At 41.6% G+C, this 18,649-nt stretch overlaps 2 protein-coding genes across 3 annotated transcripts; one reads left to right on the top strand and one right to left on the bottom strand.

The window, feature by feature from the left end:
- Window positions 1-1,430: 1,430 nt before the first annotated feature.
- On the bottom strand, window positions 1,431-8,326 carry decr1 (2,4-dienoyl CoA reductase 1, mitochondrial). Its single transcript, XM_029741402.1, has 10 exons — window positions 8,198-8,326; window positions 7,091-7,290; window positions 6,929-6,986; window positions 6,721-6,807; window positions 6,454-6,601; window positions 4,921-5,020; window positions 3,243-3,315; window positions 2,946-3,092; window positions 2,621-2,683; window positions 1,431-2,347 (listed from the first exon to the last, which is right to left on the bottom strand). The coding sequence occupies exons 1-10, from the start codon at window positions 8,279-8,281 to the stop codon at window positions 2,288-2,290; spliced, it is 1,020 nt and encodes a 339-aa protein (XP_029597262.1). The 5' UTR covers window positions 8,282-8,326; the 3' UTR covers window positions 1,431-2,287.
- Window positions 8,327-8,336: 10 nt separating this feature from the next.
- Window positions 8,337-11,690, top strand: LOC115179734 (phosphomevalonate kinase-like). Of its 2 annotated transcripts, XM_029741440.1 has the most exons (5): window positions 8,434-8,919; window positions 9,037-9,091; window positions 9,337-9,489; window positions 9,740-9,869; window positions 9,974-11,690. In XM_029741440.1, exons 1-5 carry the CDS (start codon window positions 8,831-8,833, stop codon window positions 10,120-10,122), a joined length of 576 nt encoding a protein of 191 aa, XP_029597300.1. In that variant the 5' UTR covers window positions 8,434-8,830; the 3' UTR covers window positions 10,123-11,690. The 2 variants fall into 2 exon arrangements, with proteins under 2 accessions (XP_029597311.1, XP_029597300.1); XM_029741451.1 differs by lacking the exons at window positions 8,434-8,919; window positions 9,037-9,091 and adding an exon at window positions 8,337-8,427.
- Window positions 11,691-18,649: the final 6,959 nt, after the last annotated feature.

The following is an 18,649-nucleotide window of genomic DNA, read 5'->3' on the forward strand; positions in this document are numbered from 1 at the left end:
GTATGTGCCTAACGGAACTCTGGGATGTGAAAGGGTAGGGGTGTGAAGTGGGAGGAGGGGAACAGGCTGCATCATGGGAGAGCCAACTGTAATTAATAAAAGCAAGGTACTGTTCCACTCTATACGTTGATGCCTGTTTCCCTCGACACAGAACAGGCATACCCCTGACCTTAAAAGCATGGCCAATGGAGAATCTGCAAACAAATTGGACACTGGCTCAACACAATTAAAGATGACAAAGGAATAACCAGATGAAATTGTCATTTTTTTCAATTGGACATTTCCACAAACCTCATAGGATAGGTAAATAAAACTCCACCACATTTCATTTTCTCAGCTAAGTGTTGCTGACACCATAATCAGAGTAATAGTGTTTAACCTGGATATACTCCAACACTGTGATCCACATACACACAGCTTTAGCAGGAGGGTCAGTGAACTGGTGCTTTGTGTGGGATTGAAAGGACGTTTCCTCCATTGTGGTTGTTGTCCTATGGCATCAGACACTGTCCAGCACCCTCTGTTCAGTGGGGGAGGACAAGGTCTGGTGGCGGAACAGGGAAAATGTGACCCGACAATCCACCACGCTCCAACTGTAAGAGAAGGCTTTGTGGCTCCACTGCTCTAATGAACACAGGAAGGGAGGAAAATAAAATAGAAAATGTAAGGATGAGTGGGGGAGGGGGTTCAGACAGACAGGGGGAAGAGGAATGAAAGGGAAAGAGTTAAAGGAGGTAAAGTGAGGTAAGAAAGAAGGGGGAAGTAGAAAAGGGAGGAAATGGAGAGTATGCAAGATAACAGTAGTGTGACTTGCACAATACAAATAGAGATGGGAGGGAGTGGGGTTCTCTGTGCCTCTGCAGAGAAGCTCACTGGCACAATGCCTACACATCACAGTAAGATAGCTATGCCTAACAATGAGACATGGGCTAGTTCACGTTTGGTGACATTTTCATTTAGCGTCACGTATGGTGCACCATTAAAAGGCTTAGGCCCAATTCCAACGTTGTCAAAATGCATCACGTCCTGCCTTGAAGTAACCAATCGGTATGTGATTGGATGCATGAAGGACGTTTCCATCTTTTTACTTTCACCAATAAAGCCTCAGGCACATCAGTGATTACTTCAAAGAATATTAAAACACATTTACGAAGAACTGAAACGGTTCATCAACGATTATGCATTCGACAAGCTTTTCAACTTGCTACAAATCCCACTTCTGACCAAGAACATCTCATTCATGTTATTTATTTATAACAGCTTAGCAGTGTATTAGATCCATATAAGATGTCTGCGTTTAGACTATTGATTTTTCAGAGTAACTAAAATAATGATGGAGCAGCTTGGGAGGGAATGAATAGTGTCAATCCATCTAACGTCTCTATGTCACATTAGGTGGCTGAGAATTTTAAAAGAATGCGTCAGAGATATAAAATGTCTCCTGTCTTTTATTCAACATACTCCATACAGACAAATCCATGTAAACCGCACGTATTGTACACACAGAGCACAAGACAATCACTTAAAAGCAATGAATAGCATTACTGGAGGTCAACTTAGATAGGCCATTGAAACATGTTTTTTAAAAAGAACAGAATTCATTCTTTTCAAGGCATCATTGTAAAAACAAATGATAAATGCTACTGGCAAAATACCAAGTCAATCGTAGGAACGGACAGGTTTTTCAACCAATGAGAAGCCAGTTTCATCCAGGAAGTGCTGTAGCCAGTAGAATCTCAGAGAGTGATAACGAAAAGGTTATGAGGTTCTCTCTCTCAAAACTCCTCTAAATAGTTGGCTTCCTGATGAAGCCATTTTCTTTTCAAATGCTGCCCTACTGTCCCCATCCTGTCGATTTGTCCGTTAGGCATTGAGACATAAGGCTTGAGATTAAGTGAGTGTGTGAGAGTGTGATTGCAGAGAAGGCTGTGTGTGTGTCGATCCTGTAGCCATATTCCCTGACATGGTATAATCTCTGTTCTAGGTCAGAAACAGAGGGAAAGATTGTCTGTGTGTACAGTATCTGTGTGTCTGTGTTTCCCTGGAGCATTAACAGTGGTAGAGTTAGTAAATCTTTTTTTTTTACCTTTATTTAACTAGGCAAGTCAGCTTATTTTCAATGACGGCCTAGGAACAGTGGGTTAACTGCCTTGTTCAGGGGTAGAACGACAGATTTTTACCATGTTAGCTCGAGGATTCAATCTTGCAACCTTTCAGTTACTAGTCCAACGCTCTAACCACTAGGCTACCTGCTGCCCCGGAAGTATCATGTTCCCATCTTGACTTCTTAGGATCCCTTGGTGCCCCTGATCATGGTCTCCATCATAGCCCACTGCTCCTTAGTGACCTGACACACACAAAACACAGAAAGTTAAAACTAGCACAACCTGACCCACATATCCATAAACTAACATCTGTTCATAAAATGTGGCCAATTTCCACAACCAGCAACAGTTCCAATCTTGTTACTGAATCAATAGCTAGGCGCATAACAGAACAGAGATTATGCAAAAGGTAGCAATGCTATCAAATTAGCATTCTATGTTCATATGATTGTTTAGTGTTAAAGTTCCGGTCCTGACAGTGGAACAGGGTTTGCTAAGTTAGTTCCAGCACATACCCTCCTCAGATCATTGAATTCTCCTGCCATGGAGACATACTCTCCACCGTCCATTCGAATGATCTGCAAATAGAAGAGAATGGGCACAACTAAAGAGAAGAACACGGTATATGTGGATGTTGAGTCATCATTTTTCCCTTAGCCATAGTCCATCCCTATACCTGCATCGCCTAATCCTAGTGCACTTCGAATGTCATTTACAGTGAAGGACTTACTGCAATCTGCTATTTCCAGATACCCATTCTGCAAGGTAGGCATTCAGCTAACATAGTGATTGGTCTCCACTGCCTGCTTAGCTTATCAAGACACACACACATTCTCTTACCGCTCCAGACACCCAGCTGGCATAGTCACTGCACAGGTAGGCTGCCAGGTTGGCAATCTCTCCGGGCGTGCCCAGCCTGCCCACGGGTATCCTGCCGATCATGGCCTTCTCAAACATGCCCGTGGGATCGAGACGACTGAAGGCCCCCTACACAAAGAAAAGAGGTCACAAAACATAGCTAATTACACATTTACAAGTCAAGATAAGACCAGAAAGGGAAAGAATACTTTTTATTTTATTTTTTTAATATCAACACAGTATATTTGTAAAGTTTCACGCCAGAGTTGTGTCTGTTACCTTGGTTCTGATTGGTCCTGGCTGGATGACATTAAACCTCAAGCCGTACCTCCCCCACTCCGCAGCCAGAGACCTGAGAAACAAACAGTAGTTTGTTTACATACGCACATACAATATACACACAAAAAAAGGAAGAAAAAGACAAAGAACTACCACTGCTGCATGTAGTAATAAAGATGGCCTAGTGTAGGCTCAAGGAATCCGTTTAGACTTGGGCCTAGGAGTGAGGCACTACCTCCTAAATATTCTCATAGGTAGTCACTCATAATGGGGACTTCAGTCTAATATGATTGAAGGGTAACTAGCTGCACCTAAAAACAAAATACATCTCAACTATTCATACAGAAAAAGCTGGGGCGCCAAAAAGTAGATGCCAGGAGCGCTTTAGTCATTCCATGTAATTCTGGGAACATTATAGCGAGAGGCACTGAGGGTGGTGCTTGTTGAATTGATTAATTCCCTCTAGTTTCTTGAAACCCCCCGCACAAAAAAACTAATGAAAGAATAGGATCTAAAAATAGGCTAGCTCTCCCCTGAGATGCCTTGCGCAATAAATGAACATGAAAATTGGCTGCTGCTGCCTTCACAAAATAGAGGGGTCACTTTTTTGGTGTGAGCAATTTCATATGTGGGGGGGGGATCCATTATCAGATAATAGTGCTCATTCACACAGAAAAAAAGACTGCATGAATGGGCCGACCAGCTATAGGTAACTCCACGTATGCCACTACACATGTCTGTGACTGACACACCCCCTTTAAACCACTCTTTCAACGTCACTGGACAACCATGCATTTTTATGCATGACCCCTAAGCATGATGGGATGTTAATTGCTTAATTAACTCAGGAACCACACCTGGGTGGAACAACCTGCTTTCAATAGACTGTATCCCTCATTTACTCAAGTGTTTCCTTTATTTTGGATTCAAGCGTAACCTTCTAGCTAGTCTGGAATGCACACACACACTGTTTTACACAAAGACACACACACTGCGGTCACTTGTATAGGAAGTCAAACATATCAAGGTACAAAAGGGACGTGATTGTGAGAGACACGAATAGTTCCCCCATTTATCATTCCCAGTCCCCTGGGTTTATGGGGAAACCTTTTAGTGTCATTAACTCTTTCAATGGAATTGACAGGGAATAACATTGAGTGGGATCTTTCTTTCAGTAAAAGCCCTCAAGAAGGTGTATTCTTCATTTGATAAGAGCATCCCTGTCTTCACATGAAAGGTGTCAGTCCCATTCAGGATTTTATTGGGTTTTCTCACACACTATTGGATTCACACTTGTGTGAACGATCAAGGTACACACACACACACACACACACACACACACACACACACACACACACACACACACACACACACACACACACACCCAGCCCATCCGTCTTTATTATTGTCTAGATCCAACTGAACGGGGATCGGGAGACACACTTTAATGTTAATTAAATGTTCCTGGACCTTCGTTATGCTAATGACTGCTTCTCTTTAAAAATGCATTAGTGTTCATAAGGCGTTTGATAAGTGAGAGAGCCAAATCTTTTCAAATGAGGCCAGTGTGGATGTCTACGTGTGGTGGGTGCAATAGTGATAGGGGTGAAGGGATGGTTTAGGACAGGGAAACAGGTCCTGATAGGTTTTATGGTAGTGCCTCCTTTGAAATACCTACGTGCACAGAGTTTCCACTCCTGACTTGGCAGCCGCGCTGGGAACCACAAATCCAGAGCCGGTCTCTGCGTAGATGGTGGTGATGGCCAGAAACGCAGCACCTACAAACACAATGTACATAAATACCACAAAGAAACAAAAACTGTAATATATGTACAGTATATGCCCAGCAATATGTGTCAGCATGTGCGTCCCTATAATTTACAACTGATCCCAGTTCAGACCAATTCATCCATCTCTTCATTAGACTGTCATAGGCTTGTTCCTCCAATGACCTGAGAGCAGCGGTTAGTCATTGTGCAGTTCTATAGGCTTTTATATCCAGCACACTAAAGCTCATAAAACATGGTGGCTGTTGTGGGCCAGATTACACTGCAATAGATTTAACGAGTCAGGGTTACTTATAGATTGATAAAACAAACGACGCTACTACACATACATGGAACATCAAGAAATCAGAGGGGTAGTGGAAGGAGATGCTAGCAGAATAAATAGTTTGTCTGTGAGACTATTTAATCAAAGCCTGGAGCCAAGCTGCCAGGTGAGAAAACAAAGCAACATTCTTGTGCTGCAATAAAAGCACATTTAGATTTATGTAGCCGCTAGAACAGGGAAGGGAAAATTATTATTTTTGGCTCGCAAATTGATTTTGACGAACAAATCGATCAAATAAAAAAAATGTGGGGCCCTCCGTTGAATTTCAAAATCCCAATGTGGCACTCAAGACAAAAAGATTGCGCACCCCTGCAATAGAATACTCCTAATAGTGTGAAAGAAGAACAGACACCTGGGTATCAATTCAAATATGCTTTCTTGCACTGTTGGAAGAATGGCTGTTTTGGAAAAACATCAGTTCAGATTGAATAGTGCCCCTAGTGTGATGGTATGTTTTTGTCTTTGTACTTCAAGGTAATTGCTTAATTGTGATTTGCCTAATTGCAGTGTTGAGGGCAGATGGAAAAGCCACAGTAATCAGAGAAGGGCTGGGATATTCACATGAATATTAAAGCTTATCCACGCACACACGTGCACGCAGACACACACATATTATAAATATGCCACAACATCGCATGAGAGGCTTCTCCTATCCTCCCCTTACATATCATTTCCTCTTTGACCAGAGACAGCAGAGAAAGGAGAGAAAAAAAGAGGATGAGAAGGAATGAGAGGGTGCATGCACGCAAAGCCAAGAGGAGCCTAGGGCAAAAGGGCAGTGGACAAGGGGAGTGACGCTGGACTATGACCAACTGAATGGAAAAGTGCTCAAGCATTTCATATTGAGGCTCAATCACTGTCAGAATTACACACTTAAATAGAAAACAGAGATACATATGCATCCACACCAATGTTCTGGGTTGATCCTCACTTGTTATACTACCAAGGATCAAATGTCCAGGAGTTATAGGCAAATTGTGAATCTTTACTGCCCCCTGGTGGCAGCACTACACAATACAATACAACACAAATAAATGGGGAGGGAAAGCTGATCCTAGATCTGTGCTTATGGGCTCCATCAGATAGCTCTGGTGTTTACCCTTCTCGGCCAGTATCAGCCTCTTGCCCAGTTCCAGGGTGACGAAGGCCGTGCCGTTCAGGACGATGTCTGTGATGGTCCTCCATGCGTTGGCAGACAGCTTCTCTGACGGGGAGATGAAGTTCCCTGCAGCGTTGTTGATCACCACCTAGAGGAACGAGAGAGGATGATATTTACCAAGCAATTGGAGTATTATTGGCCAGTACATCTAGAACAGAGAAGCATACCACTTTTCAGACAAAACGTCCTTGATCTGTACCTACGTACATCAGGGAGACCAGCAACCTCCACCAGTTGGTCCACAGCAGCTTCAATTGACTTGGGGTCTCTAACATCACACTGCACAGCATGGACCTGCAGATAGAGTCTTGAAGTATCAAACACAACTTAAAGCAGAGTTCATACTGATTTATCAGTATCTAGAACTCTTGGATAATGGATGCATTCAATGTGGGTAACTGATGAGTAGTAGTACCTTATTTCCTGTCTGAGCTGTAATTTCCTCTGCAGTCTTTTTCAAAACATCCAGTTTTCTAGAATTTACAACAAAAATGTGTCACTTCCTAATTTGTGAGTGCAAGGCAGCAGCAGTAGTGTTGGGATTTATAGCCTGACTGACTACCAAGTTTCCACTCACCTACTAGCGATGACACACTCTGCCCCTAGTGCTGACAGTGTTGTGGTCATGCCTTTTCCCAACCCCGTTCCTCCTCCTGTGATAAAGGCCACTTTGCCTTTGTAAGTCCCAGGGAGCAGCATTGATCCCTCATTTGCAGGAAAGAATTTAGCCTGGGGGGGTCCAGTCTCACTCAATGCCCTGGTCCCACTGCTGAACAACTGTTTAAGGAGAGTAAATGGGATAACACAAAAAAACCTCATATTAATGAACTAGCTGAAAAAGGATGTTGCGAGTTACAGATTTTGATTTATTAGGATCCCCATTAGCCGACGCCAATGGTGACAGCTAGTCTTACTGAGATCCGACACATAAAGAAAAAGACATTACAGACAAAAAAAAGACTTGAAAAAACAAAACATTAACAGGTGTGTGTGCATCTATCAGTTACACATACATGTCAGTAAATACACACAAGTACTGTTAGGTCACACAGGGAGAGGCGTTGTGCCATGAGGTGCTGCTTTTTCAGGGTTTTTTTAGAACCAGGCTTGCTGTTCTCCTGCGCTATATAAGAACTTGTACATCTACAAGTAGCATAGAGGCCATTGAATTAAAAACTAGTTGTCTTTCCTGTCTAATAAATGCATTAGTAAGAGCAATTACTTATATTGATAAACACCACTGATGCACTGCACTCTACTCCTCCAACAGCGTGGGTGCTCACATTCCCAGTGGAGAGGGGACTGGGTGAAAGGTTGAGATGCTTACATGTCTGGCTGTGAGAACACACAGCAAGCTGCCTACACAGGTTTAGTATGTGCTTTTGCATGTACATCACAAAAGTGGTCATATCGTCAACTGTCCCTACACTTCTCAGCAATTTATCTGTAGCAGAACACTGGAACAAATGTAGCTAACTATGCCAGAAATATTACAGAATGCACTCATGTCTGTCAACATCGGAAATGAAGTTTAAGCTGCTGCACAGCTTTCCCATAGAAGCACATCTAGCTAGCCAACTAACAACAACCTGCTGCTAAACTAGCAGCTAGCTAACTTACACAACAAATAAGAGTTTTAATAAGATTTGGTAGTTATTGCATTCATCTCGGTGGCAATGTTTACCCGTCTGTAGACAAGACTCTTCAACGGCAAGGTTAAATCAGTTTTAAACATTGATGACACCCGACACAGTAAAGTGGACGCCATGTTTTCAAAATTTGATTTGACTTTTGCCCTGATTTCCGTAAGTTAAAGAAGGGGAGGGGGTTATTGAATATAAAGTAGGTTGTTCCATGATCTTAGTCAGACTGTCGTGGGTCATTTTACGTATTTTTAACACTTTTTCTTTCGAGGTCAGTACAATATCCCTCTTATTTTGCATTCACGTATTCAATTTGATGTTGTCGTCATTAAAGAAACCATTAAATATTTAATATGATCACCCTATTTCCGCATGTCAATGGTAAGGTCCATGACATGATGAGGCTCTGTTACCGTAAACCTTGCATGACAGTTTTTTAACCAACGTTTACCTATCTTTTTAAAGTTGAACAATTATAAGTATTGAAATATATATTTTTCTCTAAGAAATTCCATCACATGAGCAAATGTTATAATTAATTGGCGCTTGTTATGTGTATATTACTGTAGCTCAACCAACCATAATGCATGTGGTACGGTTAATGTGTAAACGAAGAGGGTAGCTCTTCTGTATCAAAATAAAATACATAAATTGGTTGCGGCAACGTTATTTCGATGGCGACAGTAGAACCCAAAATCATCCTTTTATTTAGTGGGAAACGCAAATCTGGAAAAGATTACGTGACGGATTTGATTCACAAAAGGTACTATTGACTGTTGGCATACTGTTCACCAACCTATCAAAACTATTGTCGCTGAATTGAATACTTATCAAATGTTATATTAGTTTAACAATGTGGTTCGTGTATAATTTCTATCAGACTAGGTCCAGATGTCTGCTGTATCTTGCGTCTTCTTAAACAGCAATACGCACAGGTTGGTACTTGTGTACAGTTGTGCTACATCATCCTGGCCGATCCTCGGTGTGCAGGCTTGTGTTGCAGCTAATACATCACCTAATTCAGATAATAAAGGACCTTGCCTTGATGAGGTTAATCGATCAGACATTTAAGTGCTGGGCAGGAACAAAAGCCTGCATGCCCAGCTGGTCTACAATACACACTACGAGTGAATGGAGGAACACTACTACTGTCTCCTTATATTACCCACTATGCCTACAGGACCATGGATTGGATTTTGAAGAGCTTTTGGGAGCAGGTGAGTACAAGGAGAAGTACCTTGCTGACATGATCCAGTGGGGTGAGAAGCAGAGGGAGAAGGACCCAGGGTTCTTCTGTCTTGTGGCCATCAAGGCCGCCCAGCAGCCTATCTGGGTAAGATAACATTCTCAATTGATCCACTGTTATGGGGAGAAACACAACAAGCCAAGTCCCACAACGTACGATTTATGTCAAGCGCAAGTCTTTGAGTCAGGTCTTACTTGCTATTAGAAACTGACCATCTGCATATTCAGAGTTGGTGAACCTGACCAAAATACTTTTCCAGGCCCTGCCTGTTGAGCAGTTGAAGCATCATGTATTGTCCTCTACCATTATACCTTCTCTAATCTCTATTGTGCCCCAGATTGTGAGTGACACGGGGCGTCTGTCCGACCTGCAGTGGTTCTGGAGGGAGTATCCTAGTCAGTCTCGCTGTGTTCGGGTGGAGGCCTCAGAAGAGACACGGAGGGAGAGGGGCTGGGAGTTCACAACAGGTGCAATACCTACACTGATAGCATAGTGATAGGTTCTTCACTTTCGGAGATATACAATACCTCTTCAACGACAATCAATTCAACACCACACCCTCTCTCTGCAGGAATAGATGATGCAGAGTCTGAATGTGGGCTCGACCAAGGAGTGGATTTTGATTGGATAATGAAAAATGAGGTCGATGGCTCACAACTGGAGGAGCAGCTTGCTACTGGGCTGCTCTCAATAGCCAAAGAAAAGGCGAAAGAGGACTGACGTAGAGGGGACATTACACAGCTGTAGGAACTTGCTGAAAGCTCTTGTTGGAAAGTGTAGTTGGGTATACATTACACTATTTTCTGTGAAAATCCTAAAACACCTTTGATACACTGAGGAGCAGCAGAAAGTGAGAATGTAATATTTATTTCTCTACGGTGTTCTGTACGATCAACTAAGTAGCAGGGCAAGAATACTAAAATCTGATCAAACACCCAAACACTGACCGATATGTGAATTTACATGGATCACACACAGGTAACTGCCAAAATAAAATAAACACTTGAGGAAAATGAAGGATACAAAGTATATTGAAAGCTGGTGCTTCCACACGTGTGGTTCGTGAGTTAATTAAGCAATTAAAACATTATGCTTAGGGTGATGTATAAAAATTATTTGGGCTACCATAGCTAGAAGAGATGTGACTGTCACATTCATCCAATAAAGTTCGACACTTGAATAGATGCCAAGGTGCATTGAAGCTTTTCTGGTGGCACAATGCCTTAACACTTTGTGGTTTCCTTTATTTTGGCATTTTCCTGTACTTAGTATGTCAGAGGCAAATTTCACCAAGACCCAATGTGCAGATGTTGACTTAATCTGTACTTGTGTAGAAGTGTCAAATTGTGCCATTTGTTTTTTTTTTATAGTCTTCGATTGTACAGTAGTTAACTAGGCTACAAGAAAGTATAGTTTTCGTTGTAAATAGCTAGATGATTAACTGGAAACCTGGAACGTGCACATAAGCTGACCCATGGTAAAATTAGCACAATACTGCATTACACAACCATTCAACATAATTAAAATGTACTAGACACAGACATGATCAATGTTCTAATAGCATGGTAAGTGTTAGTTCATAAAACATTTAAAAGTAGACATGAAGGGAGCAGCACCTAGATTGGAGTCAAACTGAAGGTAGAAAGAAAATACTATAAAAATTGTAATGTCAATACAAATCATGGTTCTTTATTTTTTTAAATTGTGTCCATTTTTGTGTCATGATTATTACAATCAAAACATTACTGGTAACAATGTTTACACCCATAGCATTGAGTGAAAAGTTCCAGTTAAACTTGATGCAATACTTTACTTTTTATTTCTTTATTAATTATAAGGTTCGCAGTTCACTTAATTTGCAGGAAAAAAAATAGTTTAGTCTATACTGATAAGAAGTTTAGATAATACCCTTGTGTCCCTTCTCCCCATTCATTGGCCCCTATGCTTCCATTTTGGCAGTGGAATGCGTAGTGATTGGCTGATCACACCCCTCCCCTACATCATCTTATTGGGAAAAAAATAACAATTAGCTTAGAGGACTAAGGCTGCAATTGGCTAGAATATCTGCAACCAATTCTGTCTGAAGCTATACGACATTTATATCCCTTCAATGACCTACGACTCACTCACAATTCAATTTCCTGATCTTGGGGGGTAAACTGGGGGAAAAAAAATAAAAAATCAGTTTACAGTAACTTGTGACAATGGCCCTTTTTGGAAAATGACTCCAGATAAAAACACACAAATGTCATGCAACTAAACAAAACACTTCTCCCTTTTAAGAAAAACATGTCAATCCCCCAGCCCATAATTGTAAATTAACACAAAATCCTTGACAAAAAGGTAGCACAGTTGTGGACCCTCTGGGCATTGGCACAGTAGAAAAGCAGTGCTTGTGTAAGGATGTTCCAGCAGAAGGTGAGTGGTTAGAGGGGGACAAGAGTTGAGGCGATATGTTGGTAGGGCAAGTGGTTCCGATGGGGATAACAGAGGGAGAGTTAATGATCAAATGGTGGTCCCATTCCAAAAGGGAGACATAAGTAGGTAAGAGTTATTACCCTCGCCACCTTCATGTGTCCCAGTGGACACCAAATATCCCCTTAACAAGGGTTGTTATCAGAACAGGAGAGAAGTGCCTCATTGTATTTAAACGCTTACGGCTAAACAGCTAGCAGCCAAAGAAAGATCATAGGAATGGCCTCAAACACAAATCATACACCTAAGCTGGAATGTGAATATTAGAAACCTGTGAAACACTTAAGATGTGGGTGCTTGAGTAAATGTTGCCCTTTTAAGACTAAAAAGAATGCTATGAAGAGGCTACAAAAAAAAAGAAAAAAAGGGGATGCTCATCAGGAGAGCATCCGCAGATACTGGGGTGGAATGTGAGAGAGGCGGTCAGCCATTTGGTCTACTGGGGAGAAACGTTTGGCTAGGTGCGGACTGAAGAAAGTGTTACCTTCACCAAAAACAATTAACAACCCCCCCACCCCCCCTGCTAAACAGTCAGCCAGCACAGACAGAAACAGGGCCAGAGGTGAGGGGGTGGAGCAGTAAGAGGTGGTGGAGGGGCCATGCCTCAGCTCCAGTAGCCACTCAGAAGCTGTTAAGGTCCTCCAGGGTCTTGTCCAGGGTGGCGTGAATGTTGACATTCTCCTCCTTGGCATTGGCTAGTGCATCTGTAAATCACAAAGAATGAAGGTAAGATAAGGATCCTCCTGGTGGTGAGATGAGGACGTAGGAGGCAAGACATTGAGATGTTAAAGTGGTGTTTGAGTTTTGTAAGAGGTCTACTATACTATAGTGGAGCAACGCCAAGGGCTAAACCATGTCAATCCACATGACAAAACCTCCTGATAGCATCAAATCAGTACATGACTACTTTGAAAACAATAAATCACATGCATAAAAACTGTCAAGGATAAACAAGGAATGAGTGTCAGCTACAGCTGAAGCTGTAGGACATCCATTTCTGCAACTCCACAAGACGGTATAGCACCTGGTCAAATATTGAAGTTGGAGATCCCCCTTAATACCAGGGGTCAACAGACATCAGAAAGTGTTTCCTGGTAATTCTAGCAGTACCTCAAAAGGGGAACTTAGACCAAACCATAACATTTTAATACAACTTCTCTATATAGTGACAGAAACAAATATGTAAGCCTTAATCTGTAGAACAAAACCCGGGGTGACTAAGTTAAATTCTATGACATAGCTTCATAATTCACAAGGTCTCCATAGAGTAAAGAGAGCCATGTTGTATACTATACATTGTGGAGGTTTGGTATCACCAGATAATTCCCTATTTAAACTACAGTACAAGTCACCTTGAAACAAACACAGCCCGTGCTACTGTATGGCCTGATTTCTGATAGCGAGAACGTGGCAGACATTTGTAGCATGATGAGATCACTCAGAACATTTAATAAAACAAGTCTGACTTGTCAACTACACTTTCCTAGCAGCCTTTAGCAGACACCCTTAGAGACACTTCAGCACATTTCAGACATGGAATGCAACGCAATGTGCTTTACAGAATAAAATATATAATAAAAGTTGAAATATTTATGACAGAAAACATAAGCTAAAAAAATTTAAATAACTAAAAAGCACCTTAAGGAAAAGCGAAGCTAAAAATGTGTTTTAAGATATATTAGATACATTTCAGCACCCCTCAGGTTCTCTGGCAGGCTATTCCAAAGGCTGGGGGCATAATAACTAAAGGCTGCCTCTCCATGCATCTTGGTCCTAGGCTTTGGGATAGTTAAAAGGCCAGGGGACCTGAGGGACCTACTGGGTACATTACTTAAAAGCACGTCTGACATGTATTGGGGTGCACGATCACAGATTGATTTGCAAACCCAATCGAATCTGAAAATGTATTCCAAAACTCACTGGCAGCCAGTGCAAAGGCCTTAAAATCAGGGTAATGTGTGCTCTGTCTGGTCTTGGTCAGTACCCGTCCTGCAGCAGTCTGTGTTTTACAGTTGACCAATGGCTTTCTTGGGTAGACCAGACAGGAAAGCAATACAGTAGTCAGGCCTGTCAACTTAAGGTAGTGAAGTACAACAACCACATGTCAGTCAGTAAAAACGTTCCTCAAAGCAGCCATCAGCAAAGTCAGTGCTAGTAAGGAAACAAGTCCAAGTGCTAGAGTAAGAAAGTACAACAGTAGTGGGGTTTTATTTTGCTCGCTATGAACAGGTTTCGTTTTGTACTGCCTGCATGGGACAGCAAATGACTCCAACCTAAGTGTTTCAACCACTCCACAAGTTTCTTGTTAACACAGTTTTGGCAAGTCAGTTACGTCATGCACACAGTAATGACCTAAGTCATTTTTCAAACAATTGTTTACAGACAGATTATTTCACTGTATAACAATTTCAGAGGGTCAGAAGTTACCATTCACTAAGTTGACTGTGCTTTTAAACAGCTTGGAAAATTCCAAAAAATGAAGCCATGGCTTTAGAAGCTTCTGAAAGGCTAATTGACATAATTTGAGTCAATCGGAGGTGTACTTGTGGCTGTATTTCGAGGCCTACCTTCAAACTCAGTGCCTCTTTGCTTGACATGGGAAAATCAAATGAAATCAGCCAAGACCTCTTTTTTTTTCTTATTTAAAAAAAAAATATATATATTGGAGTCCTCCACAAGTCTGGTTCATCCTTGGGAGCAATTTCCAAAAGCCTGAAGGTACCACGTTCATCTGTACAAACAATAATACACAAGTATAAACACCATGGGACCACGCAGCCGTCATACCACTCAGGAAGGAGACGCGTTCTGTCTCCTAGAGATGAACGTACTTTGGTGCGAAAAGTGCAAATCAATCCCAGAACAGCAGCAAAGGACCTTGGAGATGCTGGAGGAAACAGGTACAAAAGTATCTATATCCACAGTAAAATTAGTCCTATATCAACATAACCTGAAAGGCCGCTCAGCAAGGAAGAAGACACTGCTCCAAAACTACCATAAAAAAGCCACACTACAGTTTGCAACTGCACATGGGGACGAAGATCATACTTCTTGGACAAATGTCCGGTCTGATGAAACAAAAACAGAACTGTTTGGCCATAATGACCATCGTTATGTTGAGGAAAAAGGGGGAGGCTTGCAAGCCGAAAAACACCATCCCAACTGTGAAGCACGGGGTGGCAGCATCATGTTGTGGGGGTGCTTTGCCGCAGGAGGGACTGGTGCACTTAAAAAAAAAAAAAAAAAAGAGATGGCATCATGAGGAAAGACAATTGTGGATATATTAAAGCAACATCAAGATATCAGTCAGGAAGTTAAAGCTTGGTCACAAATGGGTCTTCCAAATGGACAATGACCCCAAGCATACTTCCAAAGTTGTGGCAAAATGTCTTAAGGACAACAAAGTCAAGGTATTGGAGTGGCCATCACAAAGCCCTGACCTCAATCCCATAGAAAATGTGTGGGCAGAACTGAAAAAGCATGTGCGAGCAAGGAGGCCTACAAATCTGACTCAGTTACACTAGCTGTCAGAAGGAATGGGCCAAAATTCAGCCAAAACTTTTGGGAAGCTTGTGGAAGGCTATCGGAAACATTTTTAAACAATTTAAAGGCAATGCTACCAAATACTAATTGAGTATGTAAATTTCTGACCCACTGGGAATGTGATAAAATAAATAAAAGCTGAAATAAATCACTACTATTATTCTGACATTACACATTAAAATAACGTGGTGATCCTAACTGACCTAAGACAGGGAATTTTTACTTGGATTAAACGTCCGGAATTGTGAAAAACAGTTGACATGCATTTGGCTAAGGTGTATGTAAACAATAACTTACCAGCATATTGGTTGATATGCTGGTATGGCTATCATCTCTAGGTTTCTCAACATGTAGCTTTTTGGTATTCATCACAACTTTAGATCGGTAATTTACTAGCCAACGTTGCCTAAACTTTGTTTATTAAACTGGAAAGAGACCCATGAAATCTTAGCTGGCTTGAACAAGAAAAATATTTTTAAAAGCATACCAGCAAAGTATTCACTCAACCAGCTTCTGCTTAAATTTCTGTAGCCAACTTATTTAGATTTTTAACTAGCAGTAGCACAGTCATGGTGCACTAGATGGAAACAATGACTACATACATACTACCAGTGAAAAGTTGACACATCTACTCATTCAAGGGTTTCTTTATTTTTCTACATTGTACAATAGTATTTAAGACATCAAAACGACAAAACACATATGGAATCATGTAGTAACCAAAGTGTTAAATCAAAATATGTTAATTTGAGATTCTTCAAAGTAGCCACCCTTTGCACACTCCTGGCATTCTCTCAACCAGCTTCATGAGGTAGTCACCTGGAATGCATTTCTATTAAACTGTTAAAAAGTTAATTTGTGGAATTTCTTTCCTTCTAAATGAGTTTGAGCCAATCAGTTGTGTTGTAACAAGGTAGGGGTGGTATACAGAAGACAGTCCTATTTTGTGAAAGACCAAGTCCATATTATGGCAAGAACAGCTCAAATAAGCAAAGAGAAATGACAGTCCATCATTACTTTAAGACAAGGTCAGTCAACCCGGAAAATTTCAAGAACTTCAAGTGCAGTCGCAAAAACCATCAAGCCCTATGAAACTGGCTCATGAGGGCCGCCACAGAAAGGGAAAGTTTAGCGATATGCCATCCCATCTGGTTTGCGCTTAGTGGGACTATCATTTGTTTTTCAACAGGACAATGACCTAACACACCACCAGGCTGTGTAAGGGCTATTTGACCAAGGAGAGTGATGAGTGCTGCATCAGATGACTTGCTCTCCACAATCTCCCAACCTCAACCCAATTGAGATGGTTTGGGATGAGTTGGACCGCAGAGTGAAGGAAAAGCAGCCAACAAGTGCTCAGCATGTGGGAACTCCTTCAAGACTGTTGGAAAATCATTCCAAGTGAAGCTGGTTGCTGCCAAGAGTGTGCAAAGCTGTCAAGGCAAGAATCTCAAATATATTTTGATTTGGTTAACGCTTTTGGTTACTACATGATTCCATGTGTTATTTCATAGTTCTGATGTCTTCACTATTATGCTACAATGTAGAAAATAGAAAAAATAAAGAAAAACCCTGGAATGAGTAAGTGCCCAAACTTTTGACTGGTACTGTATATGCATGCACATTCATCTTCTGCACATCGACCATTCCAGTGTTTAATTGCTAGATTGTAATTACTTTGCCACCATGGCCTATTTATTGCCCTACCTCATTTGCACATACAGTAGAAAAAGCCTATATACAGCATGTTTGTTTATTCCATGTGTAACTCTGTTGTTGTGTGTCGAACTGCTTTGCTTCATCTTGGCCAGGTCGCAAATGAGAACTTGATCTCAACTAGCCTACCTGGTTAAATAAAATAAAACAAAGCTATCAATCACGTGACATTAATTTCTATGTGAAGACTCAATAGCGCATCGAAGTCAAATGACGTGGGTTAAGATGGCATCTCATTGAGACATGCGCAGTTTGAGCTAGTCCAGGAAGAGACGTTGCAGGCTAGCTCAGTGCCCCCCCCCAGCGAGTAACTCAAGTTGAAGGCCGACCAGGGTACTGCAGGCTGCCATTAGCAACTAAATTATCCTGTGAGATTTTTAAATAAAAATATATTTTCTGTAAAAACGGTTCAAGGACACCTGGTATATTAGAAGCAATTATTGGTACCATTATTTATTACTTACAAAGATTGACTTTCCATTCACTATAAATGGGGGATCCTGTTTCTGCTAACAATGCCTGCAGTACCACTGTCAGCCTTTAACCTCTGCTGCTTAAATGAGAGGGGTGGGGGTGTCAGTCTCTCCCCTGGATGGAAACAAATCATTTGGTAATACTTTACTTACATTGTTTACAAAAAAAAAGACAAAAAGTTGCCTAACATACATTTTATAATTTATTTAAGACAACATTTAGGTTACCTGCATTTTCAGGGAAATTTGATACACAACTTCATATTACAGTTGGAGTGGATGATATTGATATACCAAGACTTTATGACAATGTTAGAATAAGCATTAAACTGTCAATCTGGGATTTCACTTTTTTTTTTTTACTTAAAATTGATAGGCTAAACCTTTTGATTCTTGAAGAATATAACTTGTGAATGCCTCGTGAGCGTAGTATAGCTGACGTACCTCATCAGAACCCAAAATATTGTAATTGTAAATAACCACTAAAGCCTCAAAACATGGTTAAAACTATGATTTTTATATGGATGGCCAGTCCTGACGTCCATATTATGATTTTGAAAGTGGTTGCACTTCTCCAGCCTCATCCCTTTATTTTATTATTACCTATTATTCTCCCCAATTTCATGGTATCTAAATTGGTAGTTACAGTCTTCTCCGTACAGGAGTTGCAGTGATGGGACTCGGGAGAGGTGAAGGTTGTGCGTCCTCTGAAACACGACCCAGCCAAGCCGCACTGTTTCTTGACAATGCCCGCTTACCTGGAAGCCAGCCGCACCAATGTGTTGGAGGAAACACCGTACACCTGGCAACCGTGTCAGCATGCATACGCCCAGCCCACCACAGGAGTCGTTAGAGCGCGATGGGACAAGGACATCCCGGCAGGCCAAACCCTCCCCTAACCCGGACACTGGGCCAATTGTGCGCCACCCCATGGATCTCCCGGTCGCTGCGACAGAGTCTAGACTCTAACCAGGATCTCTGGTGGCACCGCTAGCACTGCGATGCCGTGCCTTAGACCACTGCGCCACTCGGGAGGCCCA

The sequence above is a fragment of the Salmo trutta genome, chromosome 3 (genome assembly GCF_901001165.1).
Source record: "Salmo trutta chromosome 3, fSalTru1.1, whole genome shotgun sequence".
NCBI classification, from domain to species: domain Eukaryota; kingdom Metazoa; phylum Chordata; class Actinopteri; order Salmoniformes; family Salmonidae; genus Salmo; species Salmo trutta.

Bases quoted from the DNA above. Each gene is read 5' to 3' on its own strand.
- decr1 (XM_029741402.1), bottom strand. From the start codon at position 8,281: ATGGCGTCCACTTTACTGTGTCGGGTGTCATCAATGTTTAAAACTGAT. The intron at 6,987-7,090 runs GTGAGTGGAAAC...TGTAAATTCTAG, and splicing joins GAGTGTGTCATCGCTAGTAG to AAAACTGGATGTTTTGAAAA. The intron at 5,021-6,453 runs GTAAACACCAGA...TTGTGTTTGTAG, and splicing joins GCTGATACTGGCCGAGAAGG to GTGCTGCGTTTCTGGCCATC.
- LOC115179734 (XM_029741440.1), top strand. From the start codon at position 8,831: ATGGCGACAGTAGAACCCAAAATCATCCTTTTATTTAGTGGGAAACGC. The intron at 8,920-9,036 runs GTACTATTGACT...AATTTCTATCAG, and splicing joins ACGGATTTGATTCACAAAAG to ACTAGGTCCAGATGTCTGCT. The intron at 9,490-9,739 runs GTAAGATAACAT...ATTGTGCCCCAG, and splicing joins CCGCCCAGCAGCCTATCTGG to ATTGTGAGTGACACGGGGCG.